This window comes from Protomyctophum parallelum (genome assembly GCF_964188405.1).
Source record: "Protomyctophum parallelum genome assembly, chromosome: 13".
NCBI lineage: Eukaryota > Metazoa > Chordata > Actinopteri > Myctophiformes > Myctophidae > Protomyctophum > Protomyctophum parallelum.
In genome coordinates, this window is record NC_139708.1 from 37447526 (window position 1) to 37471916 (window position 24391).

Here is a 24391-nt window from a genome sequence, read left to right on the forward strand (position 1 = left end):
TAGGTTCTGCGAAATAAGCAACCCGGTATATGAAAACAAAAATAGCTCTTATTTGTAGTCATGTGGAACATTTACATAATTTATCTGCCAGTTTTTTTGGCGTTTTTTCATACTACAAAATGCCAAATAAATACAGTAGCCTATTTAAAAAAGGAGAGATAACAGGCGAACTATGAAGATAACATTCTCTAATTGTGTAGAGTTATTGGTACAGTAGACCTATGCATTACTTTTCTTTAGAAACAAGGCCAACTAATTATAATAAGCAGACATGGCAACACTGCTGGTTGACTAATGGAGGAATGAAGGGAAAAGGCTTCCTAAAGTCTGCTGATATCTTTGGAGGAATGAAAGGTTACAGTGCAGTTATAATATGTAAAGAACTGAAAATGTGCAAGATTACATCTGTAGATTTTTACTGTTCTGAGTTTGTTGTTGTTGTATTGTAAAATTGTAAAATTAAACTAGTCCTTAAAGTTACATTAAGTATGTGTTAAGAATAGACAATGTTTTGTATTGTAGTAGCCATTTATTTTTTAAATGCAGGACTGAAGTCCCATTTTCAGATTGTGTATGAACAGGTCATTTCCTTTATTTGTGAAATGAACCCCGTCTGGAAGGAAGTGGCCATCATGGGGAAATGTAGATATGTTTTTGTGTAGAATTATCTCCCCATGGAGCTCTGGCAGGAACTTTAGGATCTGCTGATTGACAGCGATCCGGGCTTTGTTGAGCTGTGTAGGCTTCAACCCTCCTCTCCACTGTTTTCTTGGTGCCAGGCCGGAGAAGATGATCTTGGTCGCTGGGCATGTTTCCTTGATGTATCTAATGTCCTTTTTCATTATCTGGGCCAGATCCCATTTTCGGGTTTTTCCAAGGTCATTAGCTCCTGCATGGACTATGAGGATTTGTGGAGGGTGTTGTGTCAGTAGTTCTTTTTTTATTGTCGGAACAACATCCCTCCAGATCATTCCTCCTTTCCCCATCCACTTTATTTGGATTCCTGCCAGGCCCAAATTGTTGCCAAATATTTCCTGGGCCCTTGGCTGAGCTCTGGCCACTAAACTGGACAATATGATCCAAACAGATCGTTCTGTTAAGAAAAGAGACATCAATACAGTTATTGAAAAGAATATAGTCAGTCTATAATTCAATATACAATTATTCTTCACAAAATGTAAAATTGATTTTTAATGAACATTAACCACTGTGTTTTTTGTAGTGTACTATCCTTCATCCCATTTTGACCAGGAATACCACTAATAACCGCTCCCGCGTGCAGTAGGATCCGGATGTAGGCTGTTTCTACCATGTAAGTAAAAAAAATATATAAAAAAATACATGATTTTTAATTATGGATTAAATCACATTAACTAAACTCGAGATTTCTCATGCATGGTGGTTGCGAGCACGAATCCTGAGATTGCGCGTGTGTGTGTTGTGTGGGAAAAACATTTGAAATGGTTGCTTAATGTACTGGTGTAACACCTTGATCCGGGGACCCCCAGGGGTCCTTGAGGGAGTTCCAGGGGGTCCCCATCTAAATGATAGTTAGGAACTGTTGAGTTAAAACCAGGGGGGCAGTCAGACAGATATTTTGTGAAGCCTGAAACTCCTGAAAGTCCATATAATGGCCTGTTGTGGCGCTGTCACTGGACCCAAAAAAACCCATAGCCCCATAGAAGTCCATGTATTTGGACCCAACTTCACCTAGACTGTATTACCTTAATAAACATGGTCATGAATACTTTCTGCTTCCAGTCACTAGTTTAAAGTCTCATTTCTAATGTCATAATATTCTTTTTGGAAAATTATTGTCCCATTTATAAAATAAATGACCATGAAGTCGCGTATGTTCTGAGGGGCGTGGCTACCGTTACAGTCTATGATCGGGAGTCCCCACCCACTCGAGTCAAAATAAAAACCAACGGAGAAGAAGGGGGGAAGTCCCGCCTCGTTGTCTGGGCAGCCAATGGCCAGCTGGGCCCAAACGGAGCCAGCCAATTATGGCCAGCTGGGCCCAAACGGATCTAGAAAGATGGCGACTTACAGTGCAGGAATAACAGGCTTCATTTTACGTCCATGTTAGACCCGGGGAACGCTTTGTCCATATTTTTTACAGTCTATGGTTAAAACTCATAAATGGAGCATGAATCTTCTATAAGACACCTCAGACCTCAGACAACTACATCTCCCAGAGTGCATCAGCTGCAAGATGGCTGCTGGTGCTCATTTGCCTGATTGAAGGCGGTGGTGGCTGTCAAACAACTATCAGACAAGCAAGATGAAGGTCTACCCATGAGCTCTACCCCCAAAGACGCCAATGGTCGGTTATGTTGTTTTGTTCTACTTACTTTATGCTTACTGCTTAATGTGGTTTAAAATCTGGCTTTAATGGGCTAATGTGTGTATTAAGTAACTGTTTCAGCTTGGAACTTGCAGTATAGCCTCAATTTGTTTTGACTCCCTATGGTGTTGGGAAACTGCCCATAGATCCGAAGTCCCGTTAGTCCGAACATGCACTGCTCCCGTGCTTGCGGTTAGGTTTAGGTTAGGGTTAGAGATAGGGATAGTAATTTCGGAACAATGAACCTTCTGACTAATGACACAGCACCTGGTGTTGTGGGTATGAACTTCGTTGACATTAACACAATCAAAGGCATTCTTTCTGCCATGCTAACATGCTAGTGAACGGTAAGCTAATATGACTGCAGAGCGTACGGTGGCCGAGAGTCGGACTGACAAATTCAAAAATTAAAACATTCAGAATATTCTTCTCTCGCCTGGTATAGGATGCGCTAGGACGTGTACACATGTCCATTGCATGTGTCGGTTGGAATCCCTAGGATGTGTGGACACGTTTTGTGTTAAGGAAGTATTTAGACAGGTACATGGATATCTTTATGGAGTAGCAAAATTTGTGGACCAGACCCATTGAAAGATGCTGTACTCGTCAACCCTAAGCCATTCAAAATGGGCAGGGGTGAGGTGGGTTCGAGGGGTGAGGGCAAGTAGAAGCCTGACCAGTTTTTTTTGGGAAATATGGAGCCTTGTTTTAAGGTCCTTGGGGGTGCTGTGGTAGTCGAATAAACCTTGTACGAGGGTTCCTGTTAGGGTCTTCAAGGTGTTTTTGTGATCAAGGAGATCCTATATAGGAAACTTGTTCTTTGATTGACTTTTTTATTACGTTGGTGGTCATTTTATCACCGGAAAGATTTGCCTCCAGGATGGAACTTAGGTAGGTAATTTCATCTTTTCGTGTGATAACAATTGTTAACTGAGAAGCCATCAGCCTTGCTGAGATTACTATTTGATCCAAAGAGAATGGATTCCGTTTTTCCCAGGTGTAAAGATAGTTTGTTATCAGCGAGCCAGGTGCAGATTCTACCGAGTTCAGAGCTGAGGGTTCCTATCCGACAGCACTGCAGTCACAAGCTGATGTCATGTCGATCATCATGATGATCATGTATCATACATCGCTTTTAATTGAACTGTGGCACCCACTACGTCATTGTAAATGTATTTTTCCATTGCCTTGGCCTGAAGGTTTCTGTACAGAATAAATTGTTGATAAAAGTCCATAGACTTGGCTGCCACATGATGTCATGTCATGGGGGCACACACAAAGCCACAACACTCCAGCAGATCCAAATACCGGGGTCATACTTCAGATACATATGACTGATGTCCTCGACTGGCCACATGAAGTCACAATACAACCAAATCATTTTTATAAACGGCTTCTCACACGTCTCAAGACAATGAAAGGGGAATTCAGGTCAAATGTCCGCTAAATCTTGTCCCCACACGTCTCAAAACTCTCAATATTTGCCATTGACAATGAACGGAGAAATTGGGTCAAAATTCAGCTAAATATGACGTAAATTAAACATCAAAACATTAAACGCCATTGATATTGATGGGAAAATGTAGGTCCTATGTAAACGAGCAAATCAGCCAACCAATCACAGGCATTCTGATTGGCCAGTATGAGATGATGCATGATGATGTTGTATTATGATAAGAGCTGATAATTCCGCTAAATATGACGTAAATTAAACATCAAAACATTAAACGCCATTGACATTGAAGGGAAAACCTACCTCATATGTAAACGAGCAAATCGGCCTGAGCTTGGCCAATAAGGGACCACCTTATGTAGCAATGTCAAATGTCCAGTAATATAAATTGATGTACAATGACAAGAGCGAGTGTTATTATATTACACGCTTCATATTTGGTCATGTCTTGGCCTTGTTATGATTATGTCACAGGGTTAGCGGAGTAATACTGGATGAGATAAATGATGCATATAAAGGAATCCGTGGAGGCAGCATCGGACACTGTCGTCTGTGGATTACACTTTAAACCCACTACTAGAGGAAGAGAGGGCCTGGAGGTTTTGGATGTGCAATCATCAACAAGGAGTATAATAGAAGGGAATAATATGGCTCGGATTCGTGGGTTGGGCGTGCCACAAAAGGCCCAGTCTATGAACAACAACCCGCATGACGACGGCACCGGTGACGAGCTGGTCAGCGCGGTCACCCTGTACAAGCGGAGACCCTGGCTGTTACACGTTACCGTGTTCCCATTCGTGGCTGTTCTCTACCCCGGCTGGCTCTACGTCTGGTCAGCAGGAGCTTTGGAGTACCCGGAGGCAGGCCTGCTGCTGCTGGCTGCGATCGGAATAGCACACATCCTATTGGTGCTGTCTGGTTATTGGTCTGTGCACGCCCACTGCTTGCTCACTTGCTCCGAGGAACCGGACCCAGGAAAGGCTACGCTGGCAAAGGTCACGCCCACCCCGAACAACGGTTCTGCCGAGCTTGTGCCACTTCATAGGGACCGGGCGTCGGATGGCGAGGAGATTCTGTCCTTTGAGTTTCAGAGGATCTGCTATGTCTTTGACAACAAGGAGGAATGTTTCCACACGGTGGCGTTTCCCATCGGACACCCGATTGGCCACTATCAGGCATGGCGTGGCTACCACGAGGAGGCGGACTTGCGAGCTGCCGAAAAACGCTACGGCACCAATCATGTCGAGATGGTGGTTCCTGACTTTGCGGAGCTCTTCAGAGAGAGAGCCACTGCTCCCTTCTTTGTGTTCCAGGTGTTCTGTGTGGCTCTGTGGTGTCTGGATGTGTACTGGTACTACAGTGTATTCACACTTCTCACACTGGTGGCCTTTGAGTCCTCACTGGTCAAGCAGCAAATGAGGAACATGTCTGAGATCCGAGGCATGAGGAACAAGCGCTACATGATCCAGGTTTATCGCAACGGGAGGTGGAGATCCGTACCCAGCGATGAGCTTGTCCCTGGAGACATTGTCTCAATAGGACGGTCATCTCAGGACAACTTGGTACCGTGTGATGTGCTGCTGCTCGGAGGACACTGCATTGTGGACGAGTCCATGCTAACCGGAGAGTCCGTGCCCCAGATGAAGGAGCCAGTGAAGGACCTGGACCCAGAACATATCTTGGACCTGGAGACAGACTCTCGTCTCCATGTCATTTATGGAGGGACTAAAGTGATCCAGCATAGCCCCCCTCCAAAAGTGATCCAGCATAGCCCCCCTCCAAAAGTGATCCAGCATAGCCCCCCTCCAAAAGTCAATGCTTGTCTCAAGCCTGTAGACAATGGTTGTGTGGCGTATGTACTGAGAACTGGATTCTACACCTCTCAGGGTAAACTATTGCGGACCATCCTCTTTGGGGTGAAGAGAGTGACGGAAAACAATCTGGAGACCTTCATTTTCATTATTTTCCTACTGGTGTTTGCCATTGCTGCAGCTAGGTATGTGTGGGTGGAGGGGACCAAGGACGTGAGCCGTAACCGCTACAAGTTATTTCTGGAGTGCACCCTAATCCTCACCAATGTGATCCCACCAGATCTCCCCATCCAGCTGTCGCTGGCAGTCAATGCCTCTCTCATCGCCCTCTCTAAACTGTATGTATCCTGTACAGAGCCCTTCCGGATACCAATTGCAGGGAAAGTGGAGGTTTGCTGTTTTGACAAGACGGGAACCTTGACCAGTGACAGTCTGGTGGTACGAGGAGTGGCAGGCCTCAGAGAAGGGAACAAGTTGATGCCTATGTCTGAGATCCCAGTGGAGACCCACCGAGTGGTGGCCACCTGCCACTCGCTGGTCACCCTGGAGGATGGGCAGTTGGTGGGGGATCCTTTAGAGAAGGCCATGATGATTGCGGCAGACTGGGTGCTCACCAAAGATGAGAAGGTTTTTGCTCGTGGCATCAAAACCCAGGGACTAAAGATCCACCAGCGCTTCCACTTTGCCAGCGCGCTGAAACGAATGTCGGTCTTGGCTTCCTATGAAAAGAAGGGTCCCACTGAGCTCTGCTACATCTCCACTGTCAAAGGAGCACCAGAGACACTCAGGGAAATGTTCTCAGTGTGTCCCGCGAGCTATGACAAGGTCCACAGGGAGATGTCCCGGGAAGGAGCAAGAGTTCTGGCCTTAGGCTACAAAGAGATTGGACACCTCAGCCATCAACAGGTAAGGGAAATGAATCGTGATACACTGGAGTGTGACCTGCGTTTCGTTGGGTTCATGGTGGTGTCATGCCCCCTCAAGAGCGACAGCAAGGCTGTCATCAGAGAGCTCCAGGAGGCATCGCATCACGTGGTGATGATCACAGGTGACAACCCGCTGACGGCGTGTCATGTCGCCAAGGAGCTACACTTCATTCAGAAGGACCATACACTTATATTACAGTCAGGTCGCAATCCAGGTGAGTGGCAGTGGGAGTCCATAGATGGCAGCGTGCATATACAATTGCCCCCTCCTTCGATCTCCGCTTTCGTCCATCAGTATGACCTGTGTGTGACGGGGGAGGGATTGACTAGACTGGCCAGTGACACGCAGCTTCTACACGCCCTACTGCCTTATCTGAGAGTGTTTGCCAGGGTCAGCCCAAAACAGAAGGAGTTGGTGATCACAAGTCTAAAGGGCCTGGGCTATGTGACGTTGATGTGTGGCGACGGGACAAACGACATCGGAGCTCTGAAACACGCCCACATCGGTGTCGCTCTGTTCGCAGCGCAGAAGGTGAGTAACAACAAGCGGCCTGCGTCGACAATGTTAGAAGAGCTCGAAGAGGACCAGATACAAGTAGTGAAGCTGGGCGACGCCTCCATCGCTGCCCCCTTCACCTCCAAACTGTCCTCCATTCAATGTGTTTGTCATGTGATAAAGCAGGGCCGCTGCACTCTGGTGACAACACTGCAGATGTTCAAGATCCTGGCCTTGAATGCCCTGGTTCTGGCCTTCAGTCAGTCTGTGCTCTACCTCGAGGGGGTCATGTTCAGTGATTTCCAGTATACCCTGCAGGGCTTTCTGTTGACTGGCTGTTTCCTCTTCATATCGAGGTCAAAGCCACTTAAAACGTTATCCAGAGAGCGGCCCTTACCAAACATCTTCAATCTCTATACGGTGTTAACGGTGCTGCTACAGTTTGCCGTTCACTTCAGCTGTCTGGTATATCTTTACCTGGGGGCACAGAGCCGAAGTCCTCCACGGGTGGAGCAGTTTGTGGATCTATCTAAAGAATTTGAGCCCAGTCTTATCAACAGCACTGTATACATTATGTCAATGACCATGCAGATGGCTACGTTTGTCATTAACTACAAGGGTCACCCTTTCATGGAGTCCCTCACTGAGAATAAACCATTGCTACAGAGTATTGCCCTGACGGGTTTCGCCATTGTTGGACTGTTGACCGGTATCTCAGCAGAATTCAATGCATATTTTTCCCTTGTAGACATTCCCACTGAGTTCAAACTAGTCATTGCCACGGTGCTGGTGGTGGACTTTGTTGCCACTCTGCTGGTGGACCGTATCCTGCAGTTCCTGCTTGGCAGAGTAACCCTCAGGCTACCTTCTTGAACTTATACCAATGCAACTGCTGCCCTAAGACAAAAACTGTAAAGGGAGAGGAAAAAGACGTTTGACGTAGAGATTTAGAGCTGTTGAGACATGCACAAGATGGCCAGAACAATCAAGCTCTTCAGTGCATACTCTTAAAGGCCCTAATCCCCAGGGTACAGGCTTTAGTTTCGACATGCTATTGGTCAGACGTCGACAACCCACCTCAAACCCTAACCTAACCATAACCGCAAGCACGGAGCAGCGCATGTTCGGCAACCTTAATGCATGTTCGCAAACCTTAACCCAGTTGCCAACGTTAACGCATGCTCGCCAACCTTAATCCGGTCGTTTTCCACATGTCGGCCCCATGGTATGTCGGATACGCGTGCTCACCCTAAACCACCCAGTTTCATTCCCATCCCACTACAGAAGGACAAGAAGACAGCAGTATTGTGTTGAGGTGAATATGAGATAGTGTGTTGCTAACATGAAGCATATATAGACACAAAAGAAAAACGCTTTTTAAGTGGGTCTACACATATGAGAATCAAACTTTGTATGCACTTTGATGCCAGTAGGCCACAGAAGTAGCTACATACTATTTGTTTTCACGTATATTGTATTTATTTTGAGGGCCACTAGCCCCTCCTACATCCAGCTTTTAGTTACCATCCACAAACTTCATATTGAAAAAACATTAAATTCCCATAAAGTCATAATATGTCTGAGCAAATAGGCATAGTGTCTATTTGACATCATGGTGATATGATGATAAGAGCACCCCTCACTTCACACAGGTGTGGTTTTTAAATATAAAACCTTTAGGTCAATGGGATTTAGATTGGGATGAAACCTTGCCCTGTCCCAGTCCAGTGATTTCAACCACAAGTCGCCAATACTTTAACTTCACAATTGAACAAAATACATTTTTTTTTGGTGGTTTTCATTTTTAGCCACATTAACACAGTTGGAATGTTAAAGAATGTTTTTATTCCATCAGAAAGTCGTTTTAGTGTCATTAAGTTGTTCTATTTGCATAAACATGTCACTATGTGTAATGTTTTAACGATTGGATTAACCAATGCTAACCAATGCTAACCAGAAAATAGAGCTTTCCTCTTAAAGTATGCAAATTCCGCTAAAATTCCGCTTTTTGTACACCAGTACAGCCAGTTAGTAAAAGACTAACTGAACAGAAATAGCAGAGAAAGAAGTATTAACCATCGTATTTTGTAAAAAGTGTGTTTATTTTCGGTCCGCCTAAAGCTAATGTTCCAGATGGGGGCACTGGTGAATCAGAACAATGGAACATGCTTCCTGTTTCCAATAGCAGAAGAAGAACACAATGTAAACATTGTAACATTATGTCACCATAACGTGGCTATTATTAGTTACTTTGGAATGTACCTGCCATGAAAATTAAGGTCATAATAACGCAGATCACATTGATATGTAATATAGCGCGATATGTACTTGTTTTAGCTACAGGATTGATATCAATATAATGCTAAACGTTAGCTAAAAAGCTATCGCAGGGTTGCCAGGTTCTGAGAAATAAGCAACCCGGTATATGAAAACAAGCCCAAAATAAGCGAAAATAGCCAATCTACAACAATACAAATCTTGTCCCTGGAGACAAATAATAATAACAGGCTAATTCCACTGTTACGTTCTTAGCTTACGCATGTTTCATGATAAATGCTTTTTATGTGATTTTATGTGATGTATGATGCTTTTTTCTTTCTTGCTTAATGTAAATCGCTCTGGATTAAGAGCGTCTGCTAAATTGTAAATTGCGCAATTAACCTAATCCCAATTTTTACGCCTGCGTTGTCGCGCACCTCTTGAGCAGACCTGGATCTTCCGCAGAAGCATGTTGCACTGAGAGCTTGTAGATCTATAGAAGCATGTTGCACAGCCAAACAACTAGATGCAATGACAGAGCTTGTAGATCGGCTCTTTTCGGTTATAGAGAGTTTTTGCGCATGCACAAAGTGAGTCAGTGGCAAATCGAGTGTCAAAGTGAGTTTAACGTTGTTTAAATGCAACCGACCACAGGCCAACACTCAACCCTGTTTTAATACAACCGACCACAGACCAACACTCAACCCTGTTTTAATACAACCGACCACAGACCAACACTCAACCCTGTTTAACCGACCACAGACCAACGCTCAACCCTGTTTTAATACAACCGACCACAGACCAACGCTCAACCCTGTTTTAATACAACCGACCACAGACCAACATTCAACCCTGTTTTAATACAACCGACCACAGACCAACGCTCAACCCTGTTTTAATACAACCGACCACAGACCAACGCTCAACCCTGTTTTAATACAACCGACCACAGGCCAACACTCAACCCTGTTTTAATGCAACCGACCACAGACCAACACTCAACCCTGTTTTAATACAACCGACCACAGACCAACGCTCAACCCTGTTTTAATACAACTGACCACAGACCAACACTCAACCCTGTTTTAATACAACCGACCACAGACCAACACTCAACCCTGTTTTAATACAACCGACCACAGACCAACACTCAACCCTATTTTAATACAACCGACCACAGACCAATGCTCAACCCTGTTTTAATACAACCGACCACAGACCAACACTCAACCCTGTTTTAATACAACCGACCACAGACCAACACTGCTTTATTTTATTTACGTTGATGTTGTGGTCATTTTGCTTTACGTTTGAGCGCCATATTGAGTTATTTATATTGCTTTAATAAAGCCTTTAAATGCATCATTTGGATCCAGCGAATGCCTTTTGTTTGCGGCGGAGAGCGTCTGACAACATCCCATCGCCTCTCAGCGACTTTAACTTTATTCTCCTGCAGACGCTTTACAGTACTCCATCCAGAACCACTGATTGTAGGCCTAATCACATGCCAGTAACTTCGGCAAAAGTGTCACAAAGGGGAAAAAAAATCACACACGTGTGAACTGAGTGGTGCAACCCCCCCCCCCCCCTCTCTCTCTCTCTCACTCTCTCTCTCTCTCTCTCTCTCTCTCTCATTAGAGACACAGCACTACCCCTCTCACTGTTTCTGGCGCCCCCTACTGCTATTATTAAGTCACATACTCGTGCTCACTTATACATACATACAAACAAACAGGTACACACACAGGTACATACACACACAGGTACACGGACATTGCTGCTTGTAGGAGTGGTTGCACCACTCAAAAAGCACTGGTGCTAGTGTGATGCTGAAGGTTACTTGCTTACGTTAGGTTCATATATATTAAAAATGAGACACGGAGGCATTAAACTCTGTACAGGTCACAATTAGGGCCGGGACTAATTGCGATTAATTTAGATTAATTAACTACAGAAAAATGAATCGCGATTAACTACAGATAAATTAATCGCACCTTTTTGTTTCCCCCATAATAAAGTAGTTTTTATTTGTTTTCTCATGCCCAACCATGTAAAGCACATTTGAGTATTCATATACACACTGAAGACACTTTATATAGGCACTTGCTGCCTATATATATCACCTGCCTATATATATCACTGTTGGGATAAAACGCATTTTTCTGTGGAGTTGTGTGCACTGGAAATAATAAAAAGTCCCCCCATTCTGTGTTGCCTTTAGAACTGGAGGTCTGAAAAAAACAGTAACATTATGATTATTGATTATTTTTGTGATGTCACTGAGATGTACTTCATAATGTTACTGATTTCTTTTCAGACCTCCAGTTCTAGGCAACACAGAATGGGGGGGGACTTTCTTATTATATCCACACAACAACTCTAAGGTATAATTATTAATGACAGTAAAATGTTGAAAATGAGTGGAATCCCGTAGTCACTATTAACTGGGATACCAAAAACATTTGAAAAAAAAAGGTTTCTCACTGTTCTCGGGTTAAATATTTATATGCGATTAAAATGCGATTAATCAAGATTAATTAACTACAAAGCCTCTGATTAATTAGATTTTTTTTTTAATCGAGTCCCAGCTCTAATATTAATGTGTAATCCTGTTCTTATAGACCTTCATGGATCCCATTTAATAATGGGATCTATGTTCCCTTTAGAAACCGAATTTGCCATTCATTATCCATGCATCATTTGACCAACAACAACTAAATGTTGGTTTTAAATGTTCTAATATGAGAAATAAGGTAAAATAAACATGAAATAAACATGGGGCGAGATATCCGTGCTTTGGAACGAGATATCCACGCTGTGAGGCGAGATATCCACGCTTAGGGGGCGAGCTAACCACGGCTTGGGGCGAGCTGCCTTCACTTTTCGAAATTCCGGGGCGAGCCGGCGAGTTGGCAAAGGGGCGAGCTGACATGTTACCACAGGACGTATTCGTAAAATCAGTCCAGCGATCATTCCGGGCCCCTTTGCCCGGAGAGAAAGACGTCCATGTGCATCTCGTGACAAAGTGTAGATAATTGACTAAATACACGTTTTGTGCCAGAACTTTCACATGGATATAAAACTAGAGGACCATATTTCACTCCACGTCTTTGGAATTATTTAATGGGTTAGTACAAACGGAGCATTTATCACATTTAGGCAGCCAATTTGGAACCCGACCAGAAATTAAGTAGGACCGTTCTATGGCTCTGTATGTGAAATACTGTATAGCCTACTGTATGAAACAACAAGAGCCGTTCTAGGGCTAATCTGAGTCGTAGCCTGCACTTGTGTAGTGTGTGTAATGCTTAAGTGTAATGCTTAATCATGGTGTCGACTGTCGACGCCAGTCGGTTTTTGTATTGAGTCGTGCTTTCGTTTGAAATGTACACATTCTGCATGATTATTGTTAATAACTTCATCAATCAATCATGTTCCATGTAAGATGATTCAATAATATAAAAGATAAATAGATGAAAAACACCACGTGAATCAGTTCTTCTTTCTACCTGTAGCTGTGTTGAGATACATAAACAAACGTCCTCCTGCTGCTTAACGACCACACTGTTTCCAAACAACACCTTTTGCTTGTAGTTTTATTATTAAAGTGTCAACTGTCCTGCAGCAATCGAACACACACAAGCGCACTAGCCCTGCTGGAGCGGTAAACGGTCACTAGGGGGAGCCATGGTACCGCGTAATACAGTGGAACAGCTAGGCCTACTGTGATCTCATCAAATGATGATTCACTGAATAATTTTAAATATAAACTTAGAAACCATTAATGAATCACATCAAACAATTAAATGTCTTCCACTCACCACACATAGGCCTACACTTCCTTTTTCTACTGTAGTTTAACTTTTTTCATGTAGGCCTATACTCGTATGCATTGTTGTATGATTGTATAATTTAAGTTGCCAAATAATTTGTTAGATTTTTATGATTTCTTTGTGATTTTGTTATGGACCAACAGATCTTGCCAGTGTCGCTGGCCGCCAGCTGCCGTGCGGATGCTGCCAGCTCCATTAGAAATGGATTAAAATTGCATCTTTGATGTTGTGGTATATGGAACTACAATTCACATTAATAATAGTTTAAATAACCATGTTTTAAACTAAAGTGGATCTTTGTTTCTCTCATGGGTGAGAGAACAAACATGTTGCATGGGCAGGAGGGACTCTAGGTGAATCACAGACCCTTGCTGAGTATTTAGTCAAGTTTACGTATGTGTATGGGCTATATAGTTTAGCTCATTTACTTCAATGTATTTACAAACTGAACTCCCTGGGCAACCAGTGACTTCCAGGAAAGTCGGTAACACTGGAGAGACAGCTGACCTGCAGGAAGACTGGCAGGGTAACAGGGGCCAGCAACCTCTGTTGCATCACTCGCAAGAATGCACCGAGCAATACATCCCCGGAGTCCCCTGAGAGGAGGGGAGGAAGCGAGACTCGGTAGGACAGATTCAACGTCTACAACAACGACAGTGGCACAGACGCAGAGAATGCTCCCTTGACTCAAATACACCAGAGTAAGACCAAGTGTGGACAAGGACGTACACACGCATACCGCACAGACGAACAGTCTGGTCATTCCAGTGATATGTACAGTAGTCCTGAGGAACCTAGGCAAAAGCCAAAACATAGTCCTAGAGACCTCTCAGTGCCTCCAGTCCCCCAAGAACACAGTAGGTGTCCTAACATGTAGAAAATAACCCCCAACCATTTGTTTGTGGTCACTGGCTATTCTGAGATTCCTAGCCTGCTAAGGACTCTGTGTCATGACATGTTTGCTCAGCTGAGAGACAATGCAATGCCACACTATAGCCTACTATAAACAGTTATTTAAGGTATATTAATGTGAATTGTGGTTCCATATACCACAACATGGAAAAAACGAAAATTACAAAATAATCCAATGGCAGTCCCTCGCATCGCAGTTGAGTCAGATAGCTGGACTGTTTTCACACGGTTGATGATCTCCTCCTTCTGTGTGTCCCCAGTATACAATTCCTCCACCATGCCTATTGTGCAGCGTTTCACCAGTTCAGCGTCCAAAAATGGCTTACAAGGTTTAACTAGGTCTATAGGTCCCAAGTCACACGTAGTGTGAGGTGGCCTTTTGCGTTACTGTTGTAATTATGGCTGTGGAGCCTGCATATGATTTTTTCAATTGAGAAATCTTTTCTTCTCTGGCTTTGCTACTGGGTGGAAAGTCGGTGTACATAATTATATATAATTTGATCCCAGCTTCAAATTTGGGAAGGCACAGCCTTGCCTAGCCTTACCCGCCGCCTATGCCTGCATTGCAAGACAAGGTCAACATTGAATTAATGCATTTGTCTGTGATGTTTGGTCTACAATATGAATCCTTCCAGCATTCCTATTATATGGTGTGAAAGTATGAGATCTACAAGCTCACAACACATTACAATGCAGTGTAAGCTTGTAGATTATTCTTTGGTCCAGTATAACAAATCTCCATGTAGAAAAGAAAGCGGGCCAACTGGTTAAGCCTCTCGTTATGGTGATGAATGACACTGCGCATTAGGTAGGAAGATGTGACTTGATGGTGAGAAACCGTTCTCATTTCAGAGAAGAATTGCTCTGCTTTCTGGGAGTTGAGCCATGCACTCACATATCTCAGGCACAAGTCCAATGACTCTAGGAACTTCAGCCTCACCTTTTGTATTAGACTGATGAAAAGTGCCATACAATGTGTAGTGCTCCACAGAACCAGTGGCAGGGTAGCCATTAACACCTCAACCATGGCAAAAATGCACCAACGAGCTGGCCGGATGTATGGAGAACCGGGATGACTGGAAGCGACGATGGAAGACTCATCTGAGGCCGACCTAGAGAGAGAGCCAGCCTTCCTTCATGTGGACAGAAGGGCAGTCTTCCGTTTGACTCGAGCCTCCCTCAAGTTTGTATGGCTTACTAACCCAGTGCAAAGTCATACACCACAACTGCTGGAACGACAGCATTATGAGCATATATAGTCACGTGGGCTGTCAGCTCTCAAGTTGAACTTCACAGCATCCACGATGCCACAAGGACACATGATCACTGCCCAGCCACCTTGATATACATATAATTAGTCTACTCTATGATTACAGCATACCCGTTACAGTTACAGCAATTCAATATTTTTATTATATAACAAGAGACACAAAACAGTTGATTAACTAAATTAATTAGTTGGTAACTAAATTACCCGATGCCCCCCACAGCTTTTCAAACACCTTGTCGACTCGTACGTGTTCTTCGTTTTCATCTCCTCCCTCAAGCATAGAATCAGATACATTTTGGAGCCACACCCTTTGACCAGATTCTGCAAAGCTTCAACCTGTGTAATCACACAACCATTAAAGGCCTATTCATAGTCTGGATTCTCGGTGGTGAGGTGACCACGGCTCCGTTGGTGAGCTGACCACCGGAGCTGAAATAACGTTGAGCGGTGGGGAGTAAAAACAGAGAGAAGGGCTGGAGCGGTGGCGGTGTTTGCTCTTCACCGCGGCTCGTGACGTCATGTTGTAGTTCGGTGGTCACCTAACCACCAAAAATCCAGACTATGTATGAGCCTTAAGATGTAGAGAAGTATATGACACTCTTCCATGCTTTTTGCCACAGCCAAATATGGAACCATTTAAAAAACATCCAGCAGAATAAACATCTAGTACAACTATGTGCTAAATGTAATTACATTACAGTTCAAGAGCACTGCTAAGTATCCATCCATCCATCTTCAACCGCTTATCCGTAGTCAGGTCGCGGGGACAACAGCTCCACCAGTGTTCCAGACTTCCCTCTCCAAAGCAACATTAGTGACTAGTGTTTCCTTGGTCTGCCCCGGGATCTCCTCCCAGTGAGTGGATGTGTTTCCTTGGTCTGCCCCAGGATCTCCTCCCAGTGAGTGGATGTGTTTCCTTGGTCTGCCCCAGGATCTCCTCCCAGTGAGTGGATGTGTTTCCTTGGTCTGCCCTGGGATCTCCTCCCAGTGAGTGGATGTGTTTCCTTGGTCTGCCCCGGATCTCCTCCCAGTGAGTGGATGTGTTTCCTTGGTCTGCCCCAGGATCTCCTCCCAGTGAGTGGATGTGTTTCCTTGGTCTGCCCCGGGGTCTCCTCCCAGTGAGTGGATGTGTTTCCTTGGTCTGCTCTGGGATCTCCTCCCAGTGAGTGGATGTGTTTCCTTGGTCTGCTCTGGGATCTCCTCCCAGTGAGTGGATGTGTTTCCTTGGTCTGCTCTGGGATCTCCTCCTAGTGAGTGGATGTGTTTCCTTGGTCTGCTCTGGGATCTCCTCCCAGTGAGTGGATGTGTTTCCTTGGTCTGCCCTGGGATCTCCTCCCAGTGAGTGGATGTGTTTCCTTGGTCTGCCCCAGGATCTCCTCCCAGTGAGTGGATGTGTTTCCTTGGTCTGCTCTGGGATCTCCTCCCAGTGAGTGGATGTGTTTCCTTGGTCTGCCCTGGGATCTCCTCCCAGTGAGTGGATGTGTTTCCTTGGTCTGCTCAGGGATCTCCTCCCAGTGAGTGGATGTGTTTCCTTGGTCTGCCCTGGGATCTCCTCCAGTGAGTGGATGTGTTTCCTTGGTCTGCTCTGGGATCTCCTCCCAGTGAGTGGATGTGTTTCCTTGGTCTGCTCAGGGATCTCCTCCCAGTGAGTGGATGTGTTTCCTTGGTCTGCCCTGGGATCTCCTCCAGTGAGTGGATGTGTTTCCTTGGTCTGCTCTGGGATCTCCTCCAGTGAGTGGATGTGTTTCCTTGGTCTGCTCTGGGATCTCCTCCCAGTGAGTGGATGTGTTTCCTTGGTCTGCTCAGGGATCTCCTCCCAGTGAGTGGATGTGTTTCCTTGGTCTGCCCTGGGATCTCCTCCCAGTGAGTCCATGTGTTTCCTTGGTCTGCTCTGGGATCTCCTCCCAGTGAGTCCATGTGTTTCCTTGGTCTGCTCCGGGATCTCCTCCCAGTGAAGAAAACTAATTTCAGCCACTTGTATTCGTGACCTTTTTCTTTCGGTCATGACCCACACTTCATGCAGGTGAGAATAGGAACGATGATTGGTCAGTAGACAGCCTTCTGGCTCTACTCTTTTCGTCACAACAGTGAGCGGTACAGCGACTGCAAACCGCCCCTGACGCTCCGATTCTCCGGCTGATCTCCTTCTCCGTCCTCCGCTCACTCGTGAACAAGACCCCGAGATACTTCACTCCTTCACCTGGGGTAATATATTTAAAGGTATATTCAGTGATTTCACTCAAAAAACCGTAGGTTTCGTTTTTGGCTGTGGGACCCAGCCTTTCGTCCAATCAGGATAGAGAGTCAAAAACGAAACCTAAGGTTTTTTGACCCCCAGGGGTTAGCTGGGGGACAGGGAGGAACTCCTTATATGGTCAGCACACTCTATAGTAGGGAGGATTATCACAACAAAACAAAAAAATAAGTGATATTTGAATTAAGTGAAATCACTGAATATACCTTTAATTCACATTTGAATTCACCTTTAACCCATTCTGAACGGGCACCCATTTTGGTGTCAGCATCATGTTATGCTTTAGCTATTGAAAAATAGCAGATCTACAAGCTCATAGCGCGTGTGGCGCGATACGAGCTTGTAGGTCTGCTATTTTTGAAAAATCGAAGAGCGACTGACATTTTTAGAATCTGATCTCAGGTCAGAATGGGTTAAGTTCATCAGCTCAGTTATGAGATGTTCTTCTGTGACATTGATTTCTGGCTGTTCTACAGCAGACTTCGTTGTGCCTTTTCTGTACTCTGTGTTGACAACATGTTTGCTGGATCTGGTACGAGGTACGATCCATGGCGTCCACTAGTGGAACGAAGGTGAAACTGTGCATGGATTATCACGGTTACCTTCATAGTGGAAAACAAATCTTAAATATGAATTAATGTAATACAATTTAGAGCTACAATTATGTTTTAGTAACAGACGCAATCAGGCGCAGAGATACTGGGGGGGGTGGTCTCCCCCCTGTCTGGACCTCCTGGGGGCCCGGGATGTCATTAAAGCCTATAATAGCCTACACACTTTAGCAAAATATGAATGATAATAATTTCCCTATACTGCACTGGGCAAGTGAGTCTGTCTCACACTCTCTCCAACAGACATCCTCAGCCACTCACCTGTCAATCATTAGTTCCTTTTCTCCACAACATACTTTTTCGATTCTACACCCCTTTTCCCTGTGTGCCATGGTGAGACAGAACACATTCATTCTACACCCCTTTTCCCTGTGTGCCATGGTGAGACAGAACACAAAGATGAGATTCTACACCCCTTTTCCCTGTGTGCCATGGTGATTCTACACCCCTTTTCCCTGTGTGCCATGGTGATTCTACACCCCTTTTCCCTGTGTGCCATGGTGAGACAGAACACAAAGATGAGATTCTACACCCCTTTTCCCTGTGTGCCATGGTGAGACAGAACACAAAGATGAGATTCTACACCCCTTTTCCCTGTGTGCCATGGTGAGACAGAACACAAAGATGAGATTCTACACCCCTTTTCCCTGTGTGCCATGGTGAGACAGAACACATTCATTCTACACCCCTTTTCCCTGTGTGCCATGGTGAAACAGAACACAAAGATGAGATGATATTAGTTTTTTAAACACGCAGCACATCTCTCTCTCTCTCTCTCTCTCTCCCTCTCCCTTTCTCCACCCAGCTGCTGTGCTGCGCAATGTCTGTGACTGTGATACTGTGACACATAGTAATAATATATATATAGCATAAATAATAGGCCAAATATAACACTTTCCCTCTATCTGTGACTGTGATACTGTGACACAGTAATAATATATATATAGCATAAATAATAGGCCAAATATAACACTTTCCCTCTATCTGTGACTGTGATCAGCTCCTCACACATACAGTATAACTCCTCTCTTGTGCGTGCATGCACGCCTGCTCAATCTCAGCAACTGTGTGGGTAAATGTATACATTTCAGTCAGGTTCGGCGAGGCCCCGGTACAAAGTTGGACACAATCACCCATGGTTTATTAAAGCTGAACGCAAAATGGAACAAATTGGCTTCATCCATTCTGTGATATTTGACTCCGTTTAATTTGTAAACTACAATTTAAAAAATGTTTTATTTTTTCATTTAGGCCTTTCAGTTTCAAACTTTGTTCATAGAAACATTGGAGATTGGACCAGAACTGGCAGTCTTTGGGGATCATTAAATTAATGTTCAGTTGCTGGATACATGTACACCACAGGTACAGTTCATAGAGGCCAAGACAGATCAGAGGTCTTTGGAAAACATTTGTGCAGGATGATCCCTTAAAAGAAACATTAATATCTATATTTTACTTTTCAGAAAGCCTCTGCAAACAATGTCTTGGTCAACAGATTGCCAGAATTCGTCAATGTCGACATGCGAACATGTCAAAACTCTGGTGGGGGTGTGGGGGGTGGGGCTCGATTACTCTCACTGCAAGACATTTTCCTCAATCAGTATTTGGTGATATTTGTCTGTTAAAAGAGAAGACAGAACAGTACTTACTGGGCATAGAAAACACTACTTTCTTGTACAAGTCCATTATGACTACAGGTGGATGGACACCGCAGTGCACACATGAAAAGTTATGCCGTCATTGAAGATACCCATGAACAATTGAGTCTTGGTTTGGATATGCTTAATTTGTATTGACATACAACATATAAATGAATAGTGAATAACTGTTATACTTAAGCACTACAACAATAACAATAATTTAAGCACTGAAACTAGTAGAGAGAAGACTTCCGCACACCCGGCAGGCAATTTGGAGCAGGTGCGATGATGACAGAGAGTATACAATGTGCTGAAAGAAGGGACATCCGCACACTGCCACTTGCTGGTTCAGAGTAATTTTATTTAGCACTGAAACTAAACATACTCTTTAGTATGCCAGTGAAGTACTATGTTGTTACTATGTTGGCTCTGTGTGTCAACACAACATGGGATCTGAGAGGGTGCTTTGGCAGCGTGAGACCTGAGATCAGATTCTAAAAATGTCAGTCGTTCTTCGATTTTTCAAAAAATAGCAGATCTACAAGCTCGTAGCGCGCCACTCGGTGGCGCGCTATGAGCTTGTAGATCTGCTATTTTTCAATAGCTAAAGCATAACATGATGCTAACACCAAAATGGGTTCCCGTTCAGAATGGGTTAAGAGTGGTCAGCCGGTGGGACTTGAAGACGTGCTAGAATGTTCCCATAATAATACTACTAATACTAATAATAATAAACTTTATTTATATAGCACCTTTCATACATAAAATGCAACCCAAAGTGCTTCACATGAAACAAATAACAAGCAGCGAATGCCAGAAAACAAAAGCAGGTCAATACAAGACAAAATATATACAAAATTAGCAAATGAAAATAGCAATACAAAAATAAAGGAAATTGGTAAGGAAAATTGTAACAGAACATTGAATGTGAACACATCATCAATCTAAACAAATGCCAAATTGGAAGAAAAAAAAAACAAGTTTTCAACTCGCTCTTAAAGGACAACTTTAGTTTTTTTCAACCAAGGTTCATGTTGTAGGTTGTTATTAGAGAAACTAAAAGGTGAGTGTTATTTTTCTTTCATTTGCTGCTTTCTTTCGTTTTAGGGATTTTAGCTCTTTTTGACAGGGGGGCGGGGGCATTCGAGCATGGGGCTAAATATGTATTTTTTTACAACATTTTATGGTGATTTATTTTTGTATTATTTACTATAGTCCTAATAAACCCCTGGAAATTACATCTGGCCACAGCAGATCACAGGATCTACTGAATGTGAAGGTAGCCTACTGGGGGAAGGCTTATACTGTGTGTATAGGCTGGTGTCAGTTTGTCACATTCAGTAGATCCTGTGATCTTTTGTGGCCAGATGTAATTTCTTGGGGTTTAGTAGGACTATAGTAAATAATAAATAAAAAAAATCGCCATAATATTTTGTAAAAAAAATACATATTTAGCCCCATGCTCGAATGCCCCCCCCCCCCCCTTTCAAAAACAGCTAAAATCCCCAAAACTAAAGAAAGCAGCAAATGAAAGAAAAATAACACTCATCTTTTACTGTATCTCATAACAACCTAAAACATGAACCTTTGTTGAAAAAAACTAAAGTTGTCCTTTAAAAACAGCAAGGGAGGTCGCCCTTTTAAGGTGCAGTGGTAGGGTGTTCCTTTTAAGGTGCAGTGGTAGGGTGTTCCTTTTAAGGTGCAGTGGTAGGGTGTTCCACAACTTGGGGCCATAGACCCAGAAGGCGGCCTCACCGGTGTTCTTATGTTGAGCTTCGGGTACTTTTAGTAGGAGAACGGATGAAGACCTGAGTGTTCTAGTTGGAACATAAACATGTATGGAATCCTTAATATATGAAGGTGCCAAGTTATTAAGTGCTATATAAACAAATAAAAGTGCGTTGAAATATATTCTAAAGGATACTGGTAACCAATGTAGTGTTGACAGGACTGGACTAATGTGATTTTTTGGTATTTGTTAAAATTCTAGCTGCCGCATTCTGGATTATCTGTAATCTTTGTATAGATTGTTTGGGTAGTCCTGTAAAAAGGGAGTTGCAGTAATCTAGTCGGCTTGTGATAAAAGTACTTCGGCATCTCTCTGATTAAAAAAAAAAGGTCTTACTTTAGCCATGTTTCTTAAATGAAAAAAAGCTGTTCTAGTGACCTTACTAAAATGAGAATTAACCCATTCTGACCGGGCACCCATTTTGGTGTTAGCATCACGTTATGCTTTAGCTATTGAAAAATAGCAGATCTACAAGCTCATATCGCGCCACCGAGTGGCGCGATACGAGCTTGTAGGTCTGCTATTTTTTGAAAAATCTAAGAACGACTGACATTTTTAGAATCTGATCTCAGGTCAGAATGGGTTCATCAGACCAGTGTGTGTCCAGTGGAAAACTGGTATGAATCTGATCTCAGGTCGGAAGGGTTAAATGAAAAAAAGCTGTTCTAGTGACCTTACTAAAATGAGAATTAAAATGAAGGTCCGAGTCTAAAGTCACACTTGGGTATGTGACCTCTGTTTTGACATGTCTTGCCAGGGATCCAAGCATTAGCTGTACTTTTTCTGTCTGACTGGGGACCAGTGAGAAGGATCTCAGTTTTTTCTTTATTGAGTTTAACAAAGTTATTAAACATCCAAAGATGGATTCTTCATGGAGGTTTTAAAAAGTTATTACACATCCAAAGATGGATGTCATTGAGAGAGGAAGTGAGATCACTCGGGGATCATACTTGATAAGAAAATGTATCTAGTGCCCCGTCAATAAGCTTTGGGCTTATCAAGCCTGTTATCGAGCATATATATATATATAGCGGTCCGTCATGTTTAAACAATCAATCAAGAAATACATCTAATCACCCATGCTGGTACAAACATGTCCGCCTAATTTATACTTGCTAGCCAGTGCTGGCCCAGTCAATAAAATTACATTTTGAAGTGACAGTAGGCTTACACACATTAACCAGTTAAACTGTTAACTCAATATTAATTTCTAAAAGTAAAAATGTCAATTGCCTTCCATCTGTTCAAAAAGTACTGTATTTGAAGGCCGTAGTAAAATGTAGTGCAAGTCATATCGTTTGGTTAAATAAATAAGCATTTTCTGTTTTATGAAGAGCTGAAGATATGTACATAAAAACATTTAACACTTATTGCACAAATGAATGAACTCAGTACACTGGTTCTGTTCAGAAATGAATGAACTCAGTACACTCGTTCTGTTCAGAAATTGTCGCCTCACGTCTTTCCACAAAATAATAGAAAAAAGCTCCATAGTAGGCTTGATTAAAGCCTGGCTCGATAAGCCGCTCATTATCAAATCATCCATCGTACACACCGGATTAGATCAATATATATATATATATATATATATATTTTAAGGCGTCATTAGGCGTCAGTGCCAACGGGATATATTAACCCATTCTGACCTGAGATGAGATTCTATAAACGTCTTCTACATCCTGACAGTTTTCTGATGAAGCTATGTTTCTATGTCAGTCGTTCTTCGATTTTTCAAAAATAGCAGACCTACAAGCTCGTATAGCGCCACTCGGTGGCACGATATGAGCACTGTGCGTTAACTTGTTTCCACACACTGTAAATACAGACAGGCAGATATTTACATTTCATAGCACAATTCTGGAGATATAAGGCAGCCGCTGGTAATAAACTGATTATTGATCAGCTCTTGTGTACTCTTCTGATTTTTTTTTTCAACTAGCCGATCTACATTGACACGGTGTGAGCTTGTAGAACAGCTATTTAAAAATATTGAAAAAGAATAAAAAGAAAAATAGTGAAAAGAAAAATCACACCCGTATCCCCAGGGGGTTCCCCGGAACGAGAAATGACAGTTAACTCTGGGGGTTCCCTCTACTGTACTGTACTGTAACACCCCAAATCATCGTGTGTCCGTATAAGGGCCGATTCATACTCCTATTTTAGCACTGTCTCGGCGCTGTAGTGCCGAAATGATTTCGGCTCGTCAGAAATTTTCAGTAGCACCGAAGAGCCGACTATAGGACGGTTACCGCCCCCCCCCCCCCCCCCCCCCCGAACCTCAAATGACGTCACATTGTAGGCTCTACAGTGCCGAACCCGCTTTTATTCGGCTCTAAAATAGGAGTATGAATCGGCCCTTAGAGTGGTTGCACCACTGAAAAAAAGGAAAGGTTTAGGGATAAGGCAGTGACGGAAATAGGGCGCACAACCTGTTGGTCTCGCGTTACCACCAGACCTCTCACAATTTCCAAATGCTTTCATCATACAATCTGGAGCAACGGAAGAGCGGTCATGAGTAAAATATAAAGCGGAATTGGAGTCTTTACAGTCGTGCAAATGTATCCTAATTAGGGCCGGGACTAATTGCGATTAATTACGATTGATTAACTACAGAAAAATGAATGCATTAAAATAATTAACGCATTTTAATCGCACTATTTTTTTCACCGCGGAACGTTGTCACTGGACAGTTTTCAGACGGACCTGCGCACCAAGTGTCCGTGTCCTCTTCAGACAATAACACCACCAGAAACCGCAGACAGTTCACCAGACTGGGGGAAGCCGCTGAGA

General features: G+C 43.5%; 1 protein-coding gene across 1 annotated transcript; it reads left to right on the plus strand.

Moving 5' to 3' along the window:
- Window positions 1–4447: 4447 nt before the first annotated feature.
- LOC310868628 (endoplasmic reticulum transmembrane helix translocase-like) lies at window positions 4448–7906 on the plus strand (the record flags this gene model as incomplete). Its single annotated transcript, XM_083779086.1, has 1 exon — window positions 4448–7906. The coding sequence occupies one exon, from the start codon at window positions 4448–4450 to the stop codon at window positions 7904–7906; it is 3459 nt and encodes a 1152-aa protein (XP_083635212.1).
- Between the last annotated feature and the right edge of the window lie 16485 nt (window positions 7907–24391).